The sequence below is a fragment of the Plecotus auritus genome (genome assembly GCF_963455305.1).
Source record: "Plecotus auritus genome assembly, chromosome: X".
Taxonomy (NCBI): Eukaryota; Metazoa; Chordata; class Mammalia; order Chiroptera; family Vespertilionidae; genus Plecotus; species Plecotus auritus.
The window spans coordinates 44,803,663-44,822,078 of record NC_137784.1 but is presented as its reverse complement, the minus strand read 5'-3'; the positions used below and the strand labels follow the sequence as shown (position 1 = coordinate 44,822,078).

Sequence of the window (18,416 nt, the reverse complement as noted above, 5' to 3'; positions counted from 1 at the left end):
AAGCATACAGTTGTCCCTCCACATTTATGGATTTCCAACCACAGATTGAAAATATTGTTTGTGATATGCAGTTGGTTGAATCTGTGGATGCAAAACCTGTAGAAACCAAGGCCAACTGTATATCCTAATATATAAATACCCTGGGTCATAATGACCAGTAATGATTGAGGCTCGGCCAACTGGAAGTCAGTCCTGCTTCTGCTGCAGGTGTGGTGCCCCAGCACTGACTGCTGAGGAGACTGCGAATCAGGGCCAGAGAGAGGCCTGAAGAGAGAAGTAGGGAATGATCCATTGCCTCTGAGGCAGCCTTTGATCAGCACTTGCCTCTCTCTCCCAGTCTGGCCAGTAGCCAGGCCTCCATTTCTCTCCAGGCCTCTACCGGGGCTGCTGATCAGCCCTGCCTTTCTGATCAGGCCCCATTGATAGGCCCAGAGACCCTGACTGGCATAGAAACGGACCAATCAGAATCAAATCTGGGTCAACTGTGAGGAGCCAATGGCTGCCTAGGAGGTGGAGCTTTTGACACTGACTGGCATAGAAACCAACCAATCAGAACCAAATTGTCTGGCAGAGGAGGGCAGTTGGGGGAAAGATCAGGCTGTCAGGGGAGGGCCGTTGGGGGTGAGATCAGGCCGGCAGGGGAGGGAAGTTAGCGGCGAGATCAGGCCAGCATGGGAGGGCAGTTGGGGGTGAGATCAGGCAGGCAGAGGCAGTTGGGGGCAAGATCAGACTGGCAGGGGAGAACAGTTAGGGGCAATCAGGCAGGCAGGCAGAGGCAGTTAGTGGTGATCAGACAGGCAGGCAGAGGGGTTAGGGGCGATCAAGCAGGCAGGCAGAGGCAGTTAGGGGCAATCAGGCAGGCAGGCAGGTGAGCGGTTAGGAGCCAGCGGTCCCAGATTGCGAGAAGGATTGGGCCTAAACCGGCAGTCGGACATCCCCCAAGGGGTCCACAATTGGAGAGGGTACAGGCTGGGCTGAGTGTACCCCTCCTCCATGCATGAATTTTGTGCATGAGGACACTAGTTTATTGAAAAAAAAAATCCATGTATAAGTGGACCTGTACAGTTTAAACCCATTGTTCAAGGGTCAACTGTATTTTAGTACTTCCTTTTTAAAACAGCATGAGCTTTTCCCACTTGATATTGTAACTGCTCCTTTTGATGTGATGAAAGTAATGCCAAAAGAGGAATCAGGAGACCTGGTTCTAGATTGACTCAGCTATGCACTAACTGGCTGTATGACCTTAGGTAAGTGACCCTTGCTCTCTGGGCTTTAATTTCTTCATCTGTAAAACGAGGTGGTTAGAGTATATAATTAGGAGAGATTCTTCCATTTCTGACAGTTTAGGAAACATTTCTTTAGTACTTTGCCATGAGCCTTTCTCCTTTCTAACCTGTATTTATAGGCAGCACACATTTCCCTAGATATGTTCCTACTGGATATTATTTCAAGCCCAAGGGACTAGATCTGGAAGGGAGAACTTATGTTAATTATTTCTACATATCAAAGGAGGCTTATTTACCCAAAAAAGTGGTGTAAGGTAGAGGAAAAGAACAGACAGTGATAATCAGGTCATTCCAGGCACAGGACAGGTAGTCCAAAGAATGAAAAGATTACACTTAGGTTCTAGTTGCAGGAAATATCAGACACAGATAGGAGAACACCAAAGACTAACATGTAAAACTAAGATTCCATGGATTTGTGATTTTATAAAGCAAGAATTATATTATTTGGATACAATTTATTTTTACCAGTTTACTTTCCACACATTTCTTTTTGCTAGCATCAGCATGGACAGGAGTGATATGACTAAAGATTCAGTCATCCTTTAAAAGAAATCAGAATCCTTAATTTGTACTCTCATGGGAAACAACTTTATTAACTATAGTATAGTGCTTATGTATAGTTCCTTTATTCATTAGTCTTAGTCTTTACTCATTTCCTAAGTTACATAGGTCAGTTTTCCCCCATCTCATTCTTTGCTTTATTGTCACTAGAGTATGAAATGTGGAAGAGAAAATTTCCCCCTAATATTTCTAGTTAAATCCTAATTCTAGGATTAGTTTTTAGAATCCTATATAATAAAAGCCCAGCAACCAAACGGTGAAATGACCAGAACAATCTGTTGACCAGTCGCTATGATGTGCACTGACCACCAGGGAGAAGATGCTCAATGCAGGAGCTGCCCCCTGGTGGTCAGTGCACTCCCACAGTGGGAGCACTGCTCAGCTGACCAGGATGAGCAGCGCTCGCACAGCTGGGCTGATCCCAGTAGGCCATGCCCCCCCACCAGTGCACAAATCCCGTGCACTGGGCCTCTAGTTATTAGATAAAAAGCTCTGGACTTGGAATTAGACTGCCATGGTTCAAATCCTGTTTGTGCCACTTCTTGGTTGTATGACTTCTGATGAGGAATTCACTTCTCAGAACTTTGGCTTCTTCATTCCTGAAATAGGATGATTATACCTCAAAGATTTCTTGTAGGGATTAAATAGTTAATGGTCATGGATGACCTTATGAGAAATAAAGCACAATACTAGTTATTAATTTTAATTAGTCATTTGGTAGAACAAAAGAAAGTTCTATTTTTCTCTGTGGCAATTATTCTACTATGATTGTACATGTCACCATAGAATGCTAGAAGTCATCTGTACTGAGCCAATTTACCACAAATTGCCCCACAAACTTTATATCCCTAAGGCGGGAGAAGTTTTATAACACTGCAATTTCCTGCTTATTGCTTTACCACTATTTACTTCTGTTTGAGAGAAACCCAGTTGTGCCTTACAAAGGATGGTAGATGGCTGTAGATGTGATCACATCTCTGGTTATCCTGTTACCATTATTGAGAGTCAGGCACACTGATTATGCCAGAACTAGTGTATGCCTGTGAATTTATTTTGGTTCTTTTCTGTTTTGTAGATTGCACTGCATAACATTACCACTGTGGAGAAGTTGACCATTACTAGCCTGGGCTGTTCACTGATTGTCTGTGGCAAGAACTTCCAGGTGGCCCACTTCATTTTAGACTCTGACACTGTGTGCCATGAGGTTTATATTTCACTTCTCAAGCTTTCTCAGCCAGGGAGGTATGATAGTATTTTTATCTAAAACCATTTTAGATTTTTTTCCCAAAAATGACAGACTGGAGAGATCATGGGCTATGAAGTTAAACAGGGCAGGGTTTGGATCTGATTTCTGCTCTATGGTATTTGGACAAGTTATATAACCTCTGAACACAGCTTCCTCACCTGTAGAAGTAGTGACAGTATAAGCACCCCACAGGGGTTGTTTTGAGGTTTAAGTGTATTTGTGCATTTTACTCTGTACTTGCTATATATAGTAGATATTTAATTTATGCTATTGATTTCTCTTTCTTCCCTCCTTTTAAGTATTAGTTGTGATTTTTTTTCATCAGTTCAGGAAGGAAGTCTACTTTGGAGCAAAATCTGAACCCTATAATCCTGTCAGCTTTTTGTTTGGTCCACTATTCCCACTCTTACCTTCAGTTCCAGCTAGAAGATTTGGGTGGTTTATGAGAGTCCTTAATAATTGATTGTCTCTGCTTTCTCCAGCCTCACTGTCTTATCCCCCAGTCCCATCTCTAGGTGTCTAACCCATCAGCTTCCTCTGCTTTTAATCTGTGGAGTTTTCATGTTTTTACACTTTCTCCCACCCTTTACCCAGAATAATTTCTGAGAATTTGCTGGTATTTTATTAACAGGTTACCAGTCAGCTGGCCCAATACTTTATAAGACTCTGACAGATTCCATCCATTTCTGGAAGAGTTGTTACCACATAAATTAGTCAAATGAGTTACTGGTTACATGTTGCATCTTGTGAAGGGAGGAAGTGGGGTTGACTGGAATAAAAGAAGAAATAGCCATTCATCAGCCAGAAGTAGGTATTGGCCTGATGAGTAGATTTTAAGAACAATATTAATATTTTTCAACTTATAACAAGCAGTGCCCTTAGGACACTGGAGCTCAATTTAAAATTAACAAAAACTTTTGGAAGGATGACTTCCCAAACATGTGAAGCCCTGAAGCTTCATTTCAGTCCATTATCTAGCAATTCACAGGAAGCCAGATAGAATGTTCCTGCTTTGTACTGGTATCAGAAAAAAATTAAATCATTTTAAAAAGAAGACTCCAAAACAATGTTCCATTTCTTATTCCTTACATAAAGGCACCGTTTTACACAGATCATTGTCCTTTTCTGGGGCTATTTGAAAAACATTTCATTTGGGAGAAAGGAAGTCTAGCCTTTTTTAGCATTATCTATTGTTCTTTAAATTTCACTCATTATTTCTTGCTTTCATGTTTATCTCCCTCTTCAGCATTAACTGAAGATGTGTATGCTTTTTCTTATACTCCCAAATCCTCAAAAGAAATGAGGGTAAATGGATGGAAACTGATTGACCCAATATCAGACTTTGGGCGTATGGGAATACCCAGCAGGTACTGGCCCATAACAGATGCCAACAGAAACTATGAGGTAATTTTGTCATTGTTGTTTTCCTTTAGGTCAATTTAATTAAAACAGAAAAATGTTAGCAAACAAGGTTTTGAAAAAAGAAAAATCAGTCGTAATCTCTCCTAATTTCCCTTCCTGGCAGGCACTCTCTTTGAGTTTCTCTGAAGTTTGCTGTCTTGCTTCAACTGTAACTGCATCTGCCATTCAACATTGGAAAGAGTTTAATCAAATCTCTATTTTTCATTAAAATTAAATATCTTAAAATGGTAATGGAAAACATACCAAGCTTTTGAAAAACTAAAGGAATGGTGCTTTTTTTCCAAACCCAACACCAAAAAGCACTTTTAACAGGTATCTTTTTCCTCTCTTAGAAGGCCTAGAAATATCTAGCAGCCCCATCTTCTGGATGGCTAAATCTATACTTTTAGTAGAAACTGTAATGCAGTTGTACAAAATTACATTTTTAAGAGTTAGATAAACCTGGAGTCAGATCTTGTCTTCAGCCCTTTTCCATATGATTTTGGTTGAAATTGGTTTACCTCTCTGAGATTATTTTCTTATGGGAATAATAATAGTACCTATCTTGAGGGGTTTTAGTGAGGATTAAGTGAAATAACATAGGTAAAGGATCTAGCACAGTGTCTGGTACATACTAGGAGGTCAATAAATGTTATATTTCTTCCTTACTTGAACATTAGGGTGCTAATATGTAGCTCTACCTTAACTCTGCCAGACATTCTCAAAGATTTTATAGTGATTCCATGTAGCTAACTCTGCAGTGGCTGGCCTTTCTACTGCTACCCAGACCTGGATAGGGACTACTATAATTATTGTTTTGTTTGCAGAAACATTTATCAGTCATAGCAAATTTACTTGCTACAAGGTGACTGTTGCTTGTACCTCCACAGATGTCCCTTTCACATTGTTATTAATGTAATGAAATATCAGTGGCATTGTATGTGTGATAAGTAATCAAAATTACCTTCATACTTCTCCCTTTAAAAAGGGGGTGGGGAACGTCTGGCCCTGCAAAGGCAACTGCAGGCAGGACTTGAAATTCAATAAATGTAGGAGCATTTTTTTTCATAGCAACGTAAATGTATATTAAGTGAACTATATTAAGTAAATGATGTTATAAATATCCAAATGGCCCTTGGCAGAAACAAGGTTCCCTGCCCCTGCTTTAAAAGTATCTTGCATTGTAAACAGAATATGTTGACACAGACTATTTTCCCTTAATGTGTTAATGTGAAGTGTTTGTGCTTTTAAAGTTTTAATGGCATTTTTTTCTATTAATACAAAAACTACACACTGTCCATATACATGTTCCTCCTGTCTTTTGAAATGGACAATACTGGGAGGTGAGAAAACAGGCCCAGACAAAGAAAACTATTTGATTAGTAAGATGGTTATCATCATAGAGTATTTTGGCTTTTTTTCTAGTTATTGTTTTAATGTTTCCTGATTACATCTCATTTACTCCCTACCCTGCCCAACATTCTTCTTATGACCTAGAAATAAATATTCTGATTACCACAAGCTGAACATAGTATTAACACAGGTCGATTTTATCAGTGAATGAGTCATTTATCTCATGCATGTTTTAGACATTTTTCTAGAATAGCTATTTGAAATTCATTGTCTCTGAAGTTCTTAGACTTCTTCCTAGAACTTCTCAGATGTAAAGATTTTTGAACTTTCACATGTTTCTCAATATAAAAACCCTTTCAGCTGAGAAAAATTTTGTTTGTGATAAGAAGCTCAAAATTATCCCATTTCTTCAGAACAGATATCTTCATAGTTTCCATAGCCTTCAGCCTCTTAAGCAGGGTTTTAGTAATAACACAAAACACTAAATCTCCCTCTATACTCCTTTGTTACTCAGGGTAACCTGACCTAAAAACCAGTGAAATTCTCTCTATTCCAGAATATGCCTTGTCTGATTTAACATCTTTTTAAATGGGTAAGATTTAAAACTGTTTAGAATAAGGTATTGAGATTGATGAATCGCTGTTATTTTATAATCTGTCCAATTTGCTCTATTATTCCTCAGCTATTACAGTTGAATGCCATGGCTAACAGAGCAGCTGGGAAGGGGTATGTAAATGAAAACAACTATGCCTACATTCGCTTCAGGTTCATGTGCATTGAGAACATCCATGTGATGCAGAGTGGCCTGCAGAAACTCTTGGAAGATAGAAGGATTTTACTTTGAATAGGCCAGAGGCCATAGATTTGCATTAATACATATATACAGAAAGTATGCCTGATTTGGGGTAGACCATAAAAGCAACTGGGTGAGCAGGTTCAATACGTGATAAGGTTTTTGACTATAGGATGAATCCAGCTTACATAGTATGAGTTATAGCAGTCTTGGTCTGGCAGAGGAACTAAGATGTTCAGTTTCATAACTCGGTGGAGTCCATCTGGGTTTAGTTACTGTGTAAATAATTTATCTCTATAGAATTATAGAGGCTGGTGTTTAGGAGTGTAGGTCAACATAAGTTTAAATGAATTGGGGATTCATTGCAACATTCTCGAGGTAAGAAATCACCTCATTTAATCTACTGTAAGGATTCAGTCATATTGCATCACTGTGCTGATGAAGAAGGTGAATTTAGACTTCAACAGAATGAAGCTAATGTCATATAATTTGGGTCATCTGTCATCACTGAAAAATAATTGGGGTCAAAGTGGAGACAAGGCGAGATCGGGGCCTTCCAGGACTCTTGAGTCTCAAACATTTCTCTCAAAGCCACTACCCAGGATTCCGTGATGTACTATGTCAACTCAGGAAGAGATGGTGAAAATCTGTCTTCTTTAGTGAACTCTCTGTTCTTCCTCTCTTTTCATCAATTTTATACTTATGTTATAGGCCAAGACCTCTCCCTTACATGACCCTTATCAGATCCTTAGCAGCAGTCTGCATCATATTTAGGATATTAGTGTTCTGCTTCCCTAAATCTCTTCCTTTTTTCTCTTTTGTCCCAGAATATGTGTAGCAGATAACAGGACTTCTTACTGATTTTTTGAGGCAAAATATTGCCCTCTGCTGGATAACCAGTGCAAAGTTCATGAAAATTAACCTTTTCCCTCCCCAATGTATTGAGATTGCACAAGGATGCAAGGAGTAGGTGAGGGTGTGGGAGAACAGACAGATGTTAGGGGGCTGCAGAGTTAGGATGAGTGAATGTGTTAAGTGTAGGTAGCTAGTTATTAATATAAGAAAGCTAGTTATTAATGTAAGGTAGAAAGCAAAAGGGAACTAAATAATCCTATATAATAAAAGCCTAATATGCAAATTGTCCCCTCTGGCGACGACCCGAGAAGTTCGACCGGGAGACTGGGAGTTTGACCGCTCACTATGACATGCACTGACCACCAGGGGGCAGCGCGGAACATGGCGAGCTTCAGCAACGTGCTGCTACCTCTTGCCGGCTACCTGGGGGTGGGGGTGATGGGGACAGAGGTGCGGTGAGAAGGCAGGGTGTCCGCTGAGCTCGCACTCACTCCCCCTGTTACCCTCCCCCAGGACACTAGGGCTAATGTGCTGGAGAAGCCCCCCCACCCCTCACGCTCAGATGCCAGGCACCTGTGAGGAGCCTGCCTTGCACCCACGTGGCCTCTTCTGGGTGAACCAGGCCACAGCCGCTGGGGCTGTAGGGGCTGGTTGGGCACCCTGTGTGTTTGTGCAAGAGCCAGTCTGCGAGACCAGCTGGGAGAGAGTGCACCGCCCACCTGGCTTCCATGTGGCTGGATGGCCCAGAGGCCCAGCCTGTGCCCCGGCCCACAGTGTCCGACCATGCTCATCGCAGCTTCACGTGGGGACTCGGGCACTGTGACTCAGGTAGAGGGGGGCATGCAGGGTCCTGGGGGCCCAGGTGCTGCCCAGGACCCAGAGGTCACCTGGGACCTGCCCTTCCACGCCAGAAGCTCATGCTTTGATTGCTGGCCAGGCCTAGGGACTGCACCCATGCACGAATTTCATGTACCAGACCTCTAGTAAGCTTAATAAACCAGGAAGCTGAAGCAGGTAGCAGGGCATCATTCCATCTAGTTTGCTGGGAAACTATAGAGTAAACAGACTCATTCACATATTCCAGGGGACTGCCACTAGGAGACCTAATTCTTACAAGGGACAGGAAAATCTCCCCAGGGATGCTGCAGGGCAAGTACTGAATTAGCAGAGAAGGAGGAGGGGAAATTCTTATGCTGCCACATGCACAGTAAAAAAACAGATGACTGAGAGTCAGGTTGAGGACATAGGAATAAATGTGTTCTTTAATAAGAGGAGATGTGAGTGTTTTCCTGTGGATACTGACCCATTCTTCTGGCTCTTCTCTTAGAGATTTCTGTGGGCTTGAGGGTGGATTGTACAACTCAAGAAAGAAGGGACTAGATCTGGAAGATATGACAGGCTCTAGCCCTAATCCTGTCCCTTATTCACTGTGTGGTTTCTAACTAATCATTTCACCTGTCTGTGCCTCAGTTTCCTCATTTACAAAATTAGGATCCACTTTTTCACCTTTCTTGGTGAATAAATAGAGGTTATTGTGAATTTCAATTTCTGCTTTTGTAACTGGACAACCAAGGAGTTCGGGCTTCCTGTCACTACTTCAGCCAATTAAGCAGAGACAGAGTTGAATCATATATGAGCGTTTATTCCAATACTGCTGGCATTATGGGACAGCAGCAGGTCATCCACACAAATCTGCTCTCCACCCCACCATAAGCCAGCTGCTTATATTGGGTAGAAGGACAAAGATTGCGTGAGAAAATAGTAATTACAGGTATGGGAAAGTGGGCATGGGATAATCATTACAGGTTACAAGTCATGTGGGCTGGGGGAAGGGGTCACAGAGGGTGGGTGCCCCCAGGTGTCCCAGGAACAGATTACAGGGGCTAGGGTTGTAAAGGGCAGGTGCCTCCAGGACTAGATTGTCTCAACCATAAGGTTGTAAATCTTTCCATAATGATAGGCAGTTTTCAGGATAGGAGGGTGGACTGCATTCTGATGTTAGCTCCCATGTCCCAGGTTGTACAACTCCCAGCCAAGTGAAAATGTGATTTCTAATCAGAACAGATCCATCATGGTTAACAGAACATGATTGATATTTGTTATAATTATAATTAGTTTCCAATATTCTATTTCTGCCCTAACATTTCCCTGTCTACCTTAGTTTGTGAATTAAAAACTCTAACAATGAGTGAGTTTCTTAGTGGCCTGGAGAGCACCAGGTGGTTGAGACACGTTAAAGCTATTATGGATGCTGGAATTTTCACTGCAAAGGTAATAATCAGGACTTTTAAGAACTTGCACTGAATTTCATTATGGGATCTCTTGAGGTAGCCACTGTATCATGGTGGAAAGAATACTGAAAAGAAACTTAGTTTCTAGATTCACCTCTGCTACTAATTCATTATGAGCCCTGGGCAAATTTTTTCCAGGCCTCAGTTTCTTCATCTGTAAAACAAGGTGGTTGGACTAGAATCTAAAGTTATAATTTTTGTAGGGTCCACAGAACGCTTTGGAAATAATATTGACTTTCTCCTCCTGAAAAAAAAAATACATATGGCTATACATGCAGAAAATAGGCTTAATGTCAATGATTTCACAGAGCCCTTTACCTCATGTTAAAAACTCTTAAATGATCTCTAATACTTCCTGCTCAAATACTCTGTTGTATTTTTGTGTTGATTCTAAGATATCATGTGGAAATAAGAGTGAGTGTAAAATAAATGCAGAGGGTATTCAGAGCTCTGAGTATGAAGTAGACCCTTTTTTACTTCCTTTTATAGCTCTGCTTCTGAATACAGTCAGGCAGGCTTCCTTACTCATTCGAACCCTGGCCTCTGTATCATTTGTTATGTGATGTAAAAAAAAGAAAGAAATTGGGAGTGTACATTTTCTCATTTTGAGGTTTTGTTTATATGTATTCCTACATGAGAACTCTCCTTCTTCACCCTATCCTGTTACTTGTAGAAATAAAGTAAAGGAGAGAATGACTTTTCACCCCTCTGATGTCATTTTCTCAGTTGAAAGTAATGAGATATATAGTCTCTGGCTTAAAATGTTTGAAGATGCCCTAACTGGTTTGGTTCAGTGGATAGAGCATCAGCCTGCGGACTCAAGGGTCCCAGGTTTGATTCCAGTCAAGGGTATGTACCTTGGATGCGGGCACATCCCCAGTAGGAGGTGTGCAGGAGGCAGCTGATTGATGTTTCTCTGTCATCAATGTTTCTAACTCTCTCTCCCTCTCCCTTCCTCTCTGTAAAAAATCAATAAAATATATTTTAAAAATGTTTGAAGAGTATATGTAATTAACAGCCCTAAATATCCAGCCCTAATGCTTTTCACTGTCCTAGACCTATTGTCTATATTTTTTTATTATAATATGTTATTAATGTTTTCTATGTGACCTCTTGGTTGTTTTAAGCCCAGGTCCAACGATTCTTCATACTATATGTTTACATTAAATATCTTGTACTATACCCGTACATTCCCTTTCTGAAACAAACTTCATTATGCCAAAGAGAGTGAGGATGGAGAAGAGGGATTAGTTTGATAGTGCAACCTTATAAATATTGGTTGAATTAGAATGTGTGGCTGAAAAAGATAGGCTTCAGATTGCATAATTATATTGTGCTCCCCATCTCCAGCACCACCTGCCCCTTATTCCAAGCTTGAAAACTCAGCCTTGAATTCTCTCTCTTCCCCTCCATTTGGCAATTGCCTACTCCTATCAGTTCTACCTCAGAAGTGTTTCTCAAATCTATTCATTCTTTCCAGCCTCAACTGCTACTTCCCTAGTTAAGACATTTATCATCACTTGCTTAAAGTACTATAATAACCACTTAACTTGTTTACTTTTGTATTACTGGCCACATTTATTTTATATTAGAGGCCCGGTGCATGAAATTCGTGCATGGGGGAGGGGGGTGTCCCTCAGCCCAGCCTGCACCCTCTCCAATCTGGGACCCCTTGAGGGATGTCCGAACGCAGTTGGACATCCCTCTCACAATCCAGGACTGCTGGCTCCCAACCACTCACCTGCCTGCCTGTTTGATTGCCCCTAACCCAGCCATGGGCAAACTACAGCCCGCGGGCCGGATCCGGCCCGTTAGGCTGTTCTATCCGGCCCGCGGAGCCGAAAGAGCAGAGGGTTCTCTTGCTCTCCCCTCTGCTCCTTTACTTTGAATTTATATTAGTTCACACAAACACTCCATCCATGCTTTTGTTCTGGCCCTCCGGTCCAGTTTAAGAACCCATTGTGGCCCTCGAGTCAAAAAGTTTGCCCACCCCTGCCCTAACCACTTCTTCCTGCCAGCCTGATCACCCCCTAACCACTCCCCTGCCAGCCTGACCAACGCCTGACTGCTCCCTGGTCGGTCTGATTGCCCCTAACTGCCCTCCCCTGCCAGCCTGGTCACCCCTAACTGCCCACCCCTGTAGGCCTGGTCCCCCCCAACTGCCCTCCCCTGTAGGCCTGGTACCCCCCAACTGCCCTCACTTGCAGGCCTGGGTCCCCCCCAACTGCCCTCCTCTGCTGGCCTGGTCACCCCAACTGCCCTCCTCTGCTGGCCTGGTCACCCCTAACTGCCCTCCCCTGTAGGCCATCTTGTGGTAGCCATCTTGTGTCCACATGGGGGCAGCCATCATTGACCACATGGGGTGGCCATCTTGTGTCTTGGAGTGACGGTCAATTTGCATATTACTCTTTTATTAGATAGGATTTTAAAAATTATTTTTATATTAAAGTTTACATTAAATATCTTGTACTAGTTTCAGGTGTCCAGCAGTGATTAGACAATTATTCACTTTATAAAGTGTTCCCCCTGATATTTCCAGTACATAACTGTCACCATACATAGTTATTACACTACTATTGACTATATTTCCTATGCTGTATTTTATATCCCCATTACTAATTTGTTTACTTGTTTGCATTTTTCTTAGTTACTCCCCAACTTGGCTACCAAATTGCTTCTAATAGCACATTTGATAATGTCACTTTAAGCTCAAATGCTCGAAAAGTTTCTCCAAAGACCCTGGCAATAGTGAACTTCTTATTGTTCTCAAAAACATATAGTGCCCCTCTTTTTCTCTTTCATTATCTTTATTTTTTTCACATTAAAAAAGTTGTACATGTAAATTATCAAAGAAGTAATCATTTCAGAAATATATAACATAAAATGTGAATGATTCCTGTAGTTTGCTCTACAACATACACATCATTGTTATAATAGTTTAATGTGTATGCCTCTAGATCAGCACTATTTGAACTTTCTGTGATGATGGAAATGTTCTAGATCTGTACTAATACAATAGCCACTACCCACATGTGGAAATTTTTATATATATATATATATATATATATATATATATATATATATATATATATATAGTATATGTATACACACACACACACACACACACACACACACACACACACACACACTAGAGGCCTTGTGCATGGATTCATGCACTGATGGGGTCCCTCGGCCTGGCCTGCAGGGATTGGGCTGAAACCGGCTCTTCGACATCCCCAAGGGATTCTGGATTGCGAGAGGGCAGTTCTTGGGTGATGCTCCCTCCTCTCTTCTCCCAATATTATGTCACTTTCTCTCTATCTGTCTTGCTTCTTTCACCTCACTTTACCCTAAGTTTGGAAGTAACTGACAACTTGTGAGCATTTAGCTGCATAATGCAATTATTTAGCAGACAGGATTTACTTAGCCTGGAATCTAGTAGGCCTAGGGTAGGACCCTGCTCAATGTCAGGCTCCTGTCCAGGCCCTTCCTCCCAGGCAGAGTACTGTGGCGGTGGGAACCTCCTTCTTCCCACCTGAGCTTCTCCTTTGCCCCCTTACCTCCCTGGAGGTTGCCCACTGGTGCTACTGTCAGCCCAGAGGAGGGAAGCCACTGCAGGTTTCCCAGAAGAGAGTGGTAGCGGGGAAAATTCTCTGCCTCCACTGGAAATATTAAGTGGATGGGCTGGTGCTGGTACCACATGTCAGGCCGCAGCCAGTAGGTCCTGTACATCTCATCATTTAGCTAATGGAGTCAAAAAGTTTCTGTGAGGGCCAGATTCATGACCTCTACCATTGGCTAGAGGCCCGGTAGGGAGCCAGACCCAAAGTGGGGAGCCAATAGACTAGAGGACCGGTGCACACGGTAGGGTCCATAGGCCTGGCCTGTGAGGATTAAGCTAAAACCGGCTCTCCAATATCCCCCAAAGGGTTCTGTATTGTGAGAGGGCAGTTCTCAGGTGATGAACCCTGAAATCAGGCTCCTTCCTCTCTGGTTCCGGGTGCGTCACCAGAGAACCTCAGCTTCCGTGTCACCGCAGTTCAGCAGCTCTTGTGTTGAGCCTCTGCCCCTGGTGGTCAATGTGCATCATAGCTACAGGTCGGCTGGTTGAACAGTCAGCTGGTGGCTTAGGCTTTTATATATTGACTAGAGGCCGGGTGCATGAAATTCATGCATGGGGGTGTGTGTCCCTCAGCCCAGCCTGCACCCTCTCCAATCTGGGACCCCTCGAGGGATGTCCAACTGCCTGTTTAGGCCTGATCCAGGTAGGATCGGGCCTAAACGGGCAGTTGGACATCCCTCTTACAATCCAGGACTGCTGGCTCCCAACTGCTCGCCTGCCTGCCTTCCTGATTGCCCCTAACTGCTTCTGCCTGCCAGCCTGATCACCCCCTAACCACTCCCCTGCCAGCCTGATTGATGCCTAACTGCTCCCCTGCCAGCCTGTTTGCCCCTAACTGCCTTCCCCTGAAGGCCTGGTCACCCCTAACTGCCTTCCCCTGCAGGCCTGGTCACCCCTAACTGCCTTCCCCTGAAGGCCTGGTCCCCCCCTGTGGAAACCCCTTTCATGTCCTGTGTGATTCAGGGTTCTGGTTCAGGGTTCGGGTTCTGGAGAAGGCCGCACACAAATGAAAGAGACTTAGAAAAATATTAATTTGGGAAATGGGGGGCCAGGCGGTAGTCCAACTCTAGTGGGAGAACTACTACTCACTCTGGCTTCGCCATCTCTTTTATTAAGATTACGGGATACACCCAGGAAACTCCAATAGAAGCTAATCATTGAATTTAGGACTAACAGGTGGGGGCTTCAATTAAGGTTGACCAGCCCTCCGAATTCCCTGTCACAGCTTTCTACAATGATCGGCTTCCGGCATCCCCCCCTCTTTCTTTCCTTTAAAAAATCTGCAGATTTAGAAATAAACATATAAGAATAAAATATTTGAGTCCAAACTTCAATGTCCAACAATTCTGAGTCTCAGTTTTCAGTGTCAAACAGTTCCCCATGTATACATATCAGTAATAATATCTAGATGGTGGACAAATGGTAGCAATGCAGGTCCGACCCTCTCTGGCTTGGTCCTAGGCAATCTGCAGCGATGTACAGCTGCTGACTATTAGTATGGCAAGGCATCGTCACCGTATTCCATCTCTGGCCTGCTTTTAATTTATATGGTCTTGGAGTTGTTTTCTGAAAATACACAAACATATTCTCGACCAAAGGTTAATAAAGGAATCTTTTCCCTCCTTGCCCAAACGATTTTTCCTTGACCTATTTTGACACCATGTGTGTTTTTCATGGCTGTCTTGCTATTAGCATTACAAATGAAAATCAGTTTTCAAAGTAAAAAATTTCTAGATGTAATTTACTTTCAGGATATTTTTCCTTACATAATATTACTCCATTATTCCCCCCCCCCTTTTTTAATTTAATTATTAGGAGGCTTTTGGAAAATTTTTTATAATGCAGTCTTGATAATTTTCAATTTTAATTTTTTGCACAAAAATATGGCTGCTTTTAGGTTCATTGCATGTTAAGCAATTTTATCATGAGATGAACTACCAAAAAAAATTTTTTTGTTAATACTTTAAGAACAACTTTTTGTCCAGTACAATTAAACCTTCCTAAATATTTACTTATTTCAATTAGCCAATTAAATTAATCTGAAAACTTGATTACTATTTTACTGTCAAATTTAATACTCTAATAACAATCTTAGTTTGTCCTGTATATATTAGTAGAAAAGATTATTTGCATTCTTGAGTAGGCTCTGAGCATTCCTAGTGCTAAGCTGGATTTAGATATAGGGCAGCTGCTGTCAGTCAAGTCTCTGTCTGTTACCTGGATCCCAATCTGAGCTGGGCCAAACCTCTATCTGTTGCCTAGGTCCCAATCTGAGCTGGGTCAAGTCTGTCTGTTACCTGGGCCCCAATCTCAGCTGGGCGTGGGAAGCAAAGCAGCCATGGGGCAGGAGACCTCCCTCAGAAGGGGCTAGGGTTCAGGCCCCTGCAAGGTTGGGGGGGGTGAGGGTCTATGCCCCATCTCTGTTGACTCCCAAGTTCTCTCCTGATGGCCCCTCTGCGACTGTGCCTGTCTTAGGTTGTTCCTTCCTTAATGAATCTTACCTGTCTCTGGCTAACCAGTCATCCTCCGGGGCCAAGCAGGGTGATGTGAGGTTCATTTCTGTCTCCTTGGTAGTTTACGCCCCCGTGGCCTCCACACCCAGCACCTGCCTCGGGATCCCACCTCGGCCGTCGGTGGGGCCCCAGCACTGATCACAGATCTTGGGAAACCCAGGTTTCTTCTCCAGGGAGGGCCCAGCTCATACCATTGGGCGAGAGACAGATCCATGGTATCAGCCACTACGAGGCTTCAACCTAAAGCTCAGGCAACAGCTGTGGGCAAATGGATTGTGACAAAAAGGGCAAGAGGGGCCAACATAGAATGCTCAAGTGCCTTCCCAAGGGGCCTTCCACACAGTGGAAGGGATTAAATCCTTTCATGTCCTTTTTATATTACTGCCAATCATTCAAAGAATTAGTTTGTAAATTTGTTTGGGACAATTGTACAACATGGTGTTTAAAAATATCAAAAATTTTTATGACATTGTAGAATAATATCATGTAAGGATATTCTTTGCTCTAAGCTATGACAATTCAATTTCAAACTGGCTGTCAATTTCTTTTTGTATAGACAAGGTCTAGTTACATTTTCTGCACCTCTCCCAGGAGCAAGTAGTGATAGTCCTTCCTTTGGTGTCCACGAAAGCCAGAAACCTCTCTTTAATTTTACACACAAAGGAGCAGTGATTTGATTTTATGTCATACAAAAGGAAAACTGGGTGGCGACACCTGTATAATTATACTTCCTTGCCCCACCCATGTTCCTCCTGGATGAACCAAGGTGTTTGGTATTATTGGTGATTACATTAGGCGGGGATCAGTCCACATGTCCACATAAGGGTCCTCACCCATAAAGGGTCAGGAACATAAGTCAAAAACACTTCCCCATTTTCCCCATTTTCCCCAGGTAATATTACCGTACAGCTGATCACTACTAGCATGGCAAGAAAGACGTTCTCAAGCATCTGTACCGTCTTCTTTACCATGCCTCAGGTGGTCTCTGGGCTGTTTGTTGTCAGGCTCGTCCTCCTCCTGCTCCTCATCTTCAGTGGATTGCTTGGAGTTGCTGCTCTCTGTGGCTGAGGTAATTGATTGTCTGCAGCTGCATGGTGTGGCTCCAGGTGCAAGGTCCTCATTAGTGTAATTTCTCTCTTGGATCCCTGTTGCAATTTAATATTTCTAGCAGGAATCCACACGGGTTTAGAAAAATTCTCTGGAAATATACAAGCATACCCTCTGCCAAAGGTTAATAATGGATCAGGTCCCTTCCATAAACCAGATTCGGGATCCTTCCATTTAAGTAAACCATTTTCTTTTGTTTTATTCTGGCACCAATGTAGCTCCATAGGTGTCTTTCCATCAGCATCACAACTGAAGAAATTTAAAGTAATTAAGGCTTGGTGTAGCCTACCCACAGGTGATTTCTCCATCACCCCCCCCTTTTTGTTTTTTAAGTTGGGATTTTAAGAAATATTTTGCCCTCCTTAGATGCCAAAACCTTTATAACATTTAAAAGTAAAATATAGTTATTAATTTTTATTTGATAAAGCTTTCTGTGCAATTTTAAGTATATTAGATTGGTTAAATTTCAAAAATATTTCCTTTAAGAAGAGAGAACAAATTTCCTGTATTACTCCGGGCCCTTGGAGCTTTCCAAGAATCATCTCTATTAAAGCCTTGAAATTTTAACATGGAAAAAACGATCAAATATATATATATATCCATATATGATTTTAATTACCACAATTATATAATTTCTCCCAATTTAATTTGCACTTTGTACTTTTAAAACTGGCAAGTCAAACATTTAGCCGTCCCTAGATTAATAACAACATCCTGCTTACTTCAGGGGAAGTTTCAGCAACAGATCTGTCCGAATTTCTTTTCATGCTTAATAGATAAAGACAGATCTTATATTTTTTCCTTCTTTTTCGCTTTCTGAAGCAATAACTAACACCCAATTTGGCCAAAATTTGCATTTCCCTGCGAGTTCTTTTATAATTTTTAAACAATACCTTAAGCAATCTCATTGCGGGAGACCAGATAGTCTTGCCCTCTCCTGCCACCTTTGAATTTCTCCGCACCAGAGATGGTTTCATCAGTAGAGTTTCACTTATTACAGATTTTAAATTCCAAATACCAATTAAAATTTTAATTTGAACAAGAAACCACATTATTTTATAATCTAATTCTTCCCCATTAGCCTGGCTGAAAAAGACGTTCCCACCCTACTTACAGATCAAGACTCTGCAGTTAGTCCGTGGGCTTTCCGTGTGGTGAACCTCCCTCACCTTTTTCTTGGTGAATTTTCCACACCTTTTCTCGGTGTATTTTTCCTCCTTCGCTCTAGGCAAAAAATATCATCTCCTCCAGACCTCAGGCGCCTGATGTGGAAACCCCTTTCACATCCTGCGTGATTCAGGGTTCCGGTTCAGGGTTCGGGTTCTGGAGAAGGCCGCACACAAATGAAAGAGACTTAGAAAAATATTAATTTGGGAAATGGGGGGCCA

The 18,416-nt window shown here is 42.3% G+C and overlaps 1 protein-coding gene across 1 annotated transcript in view; it reads left to right on the top strand.

The window, feature by feature from the left end:
• Positions 1-18,416, top strand: part of MTMR8 (myotubularin related protein 8) — a gene marked incomplete at both ends in the record, with an annotated part of 111,021 nt that overhangs the window by 34,660 nt on the left and 57,945 nt on the right. Inside the window, 4 exon segments of the mRNA XM_080653077.1 lie at positions 2,923-3,097; positions 4,340-4,497; positions 6,530-6,671; positions 9,657-9,766. Of these exon segments, the coding sequence (XP_080509203.1) occupies positions 2,923-3,097; positions 4,340-4,497; positions 6,530-6,671; positions 9,657-9,766 (585 nt within the window).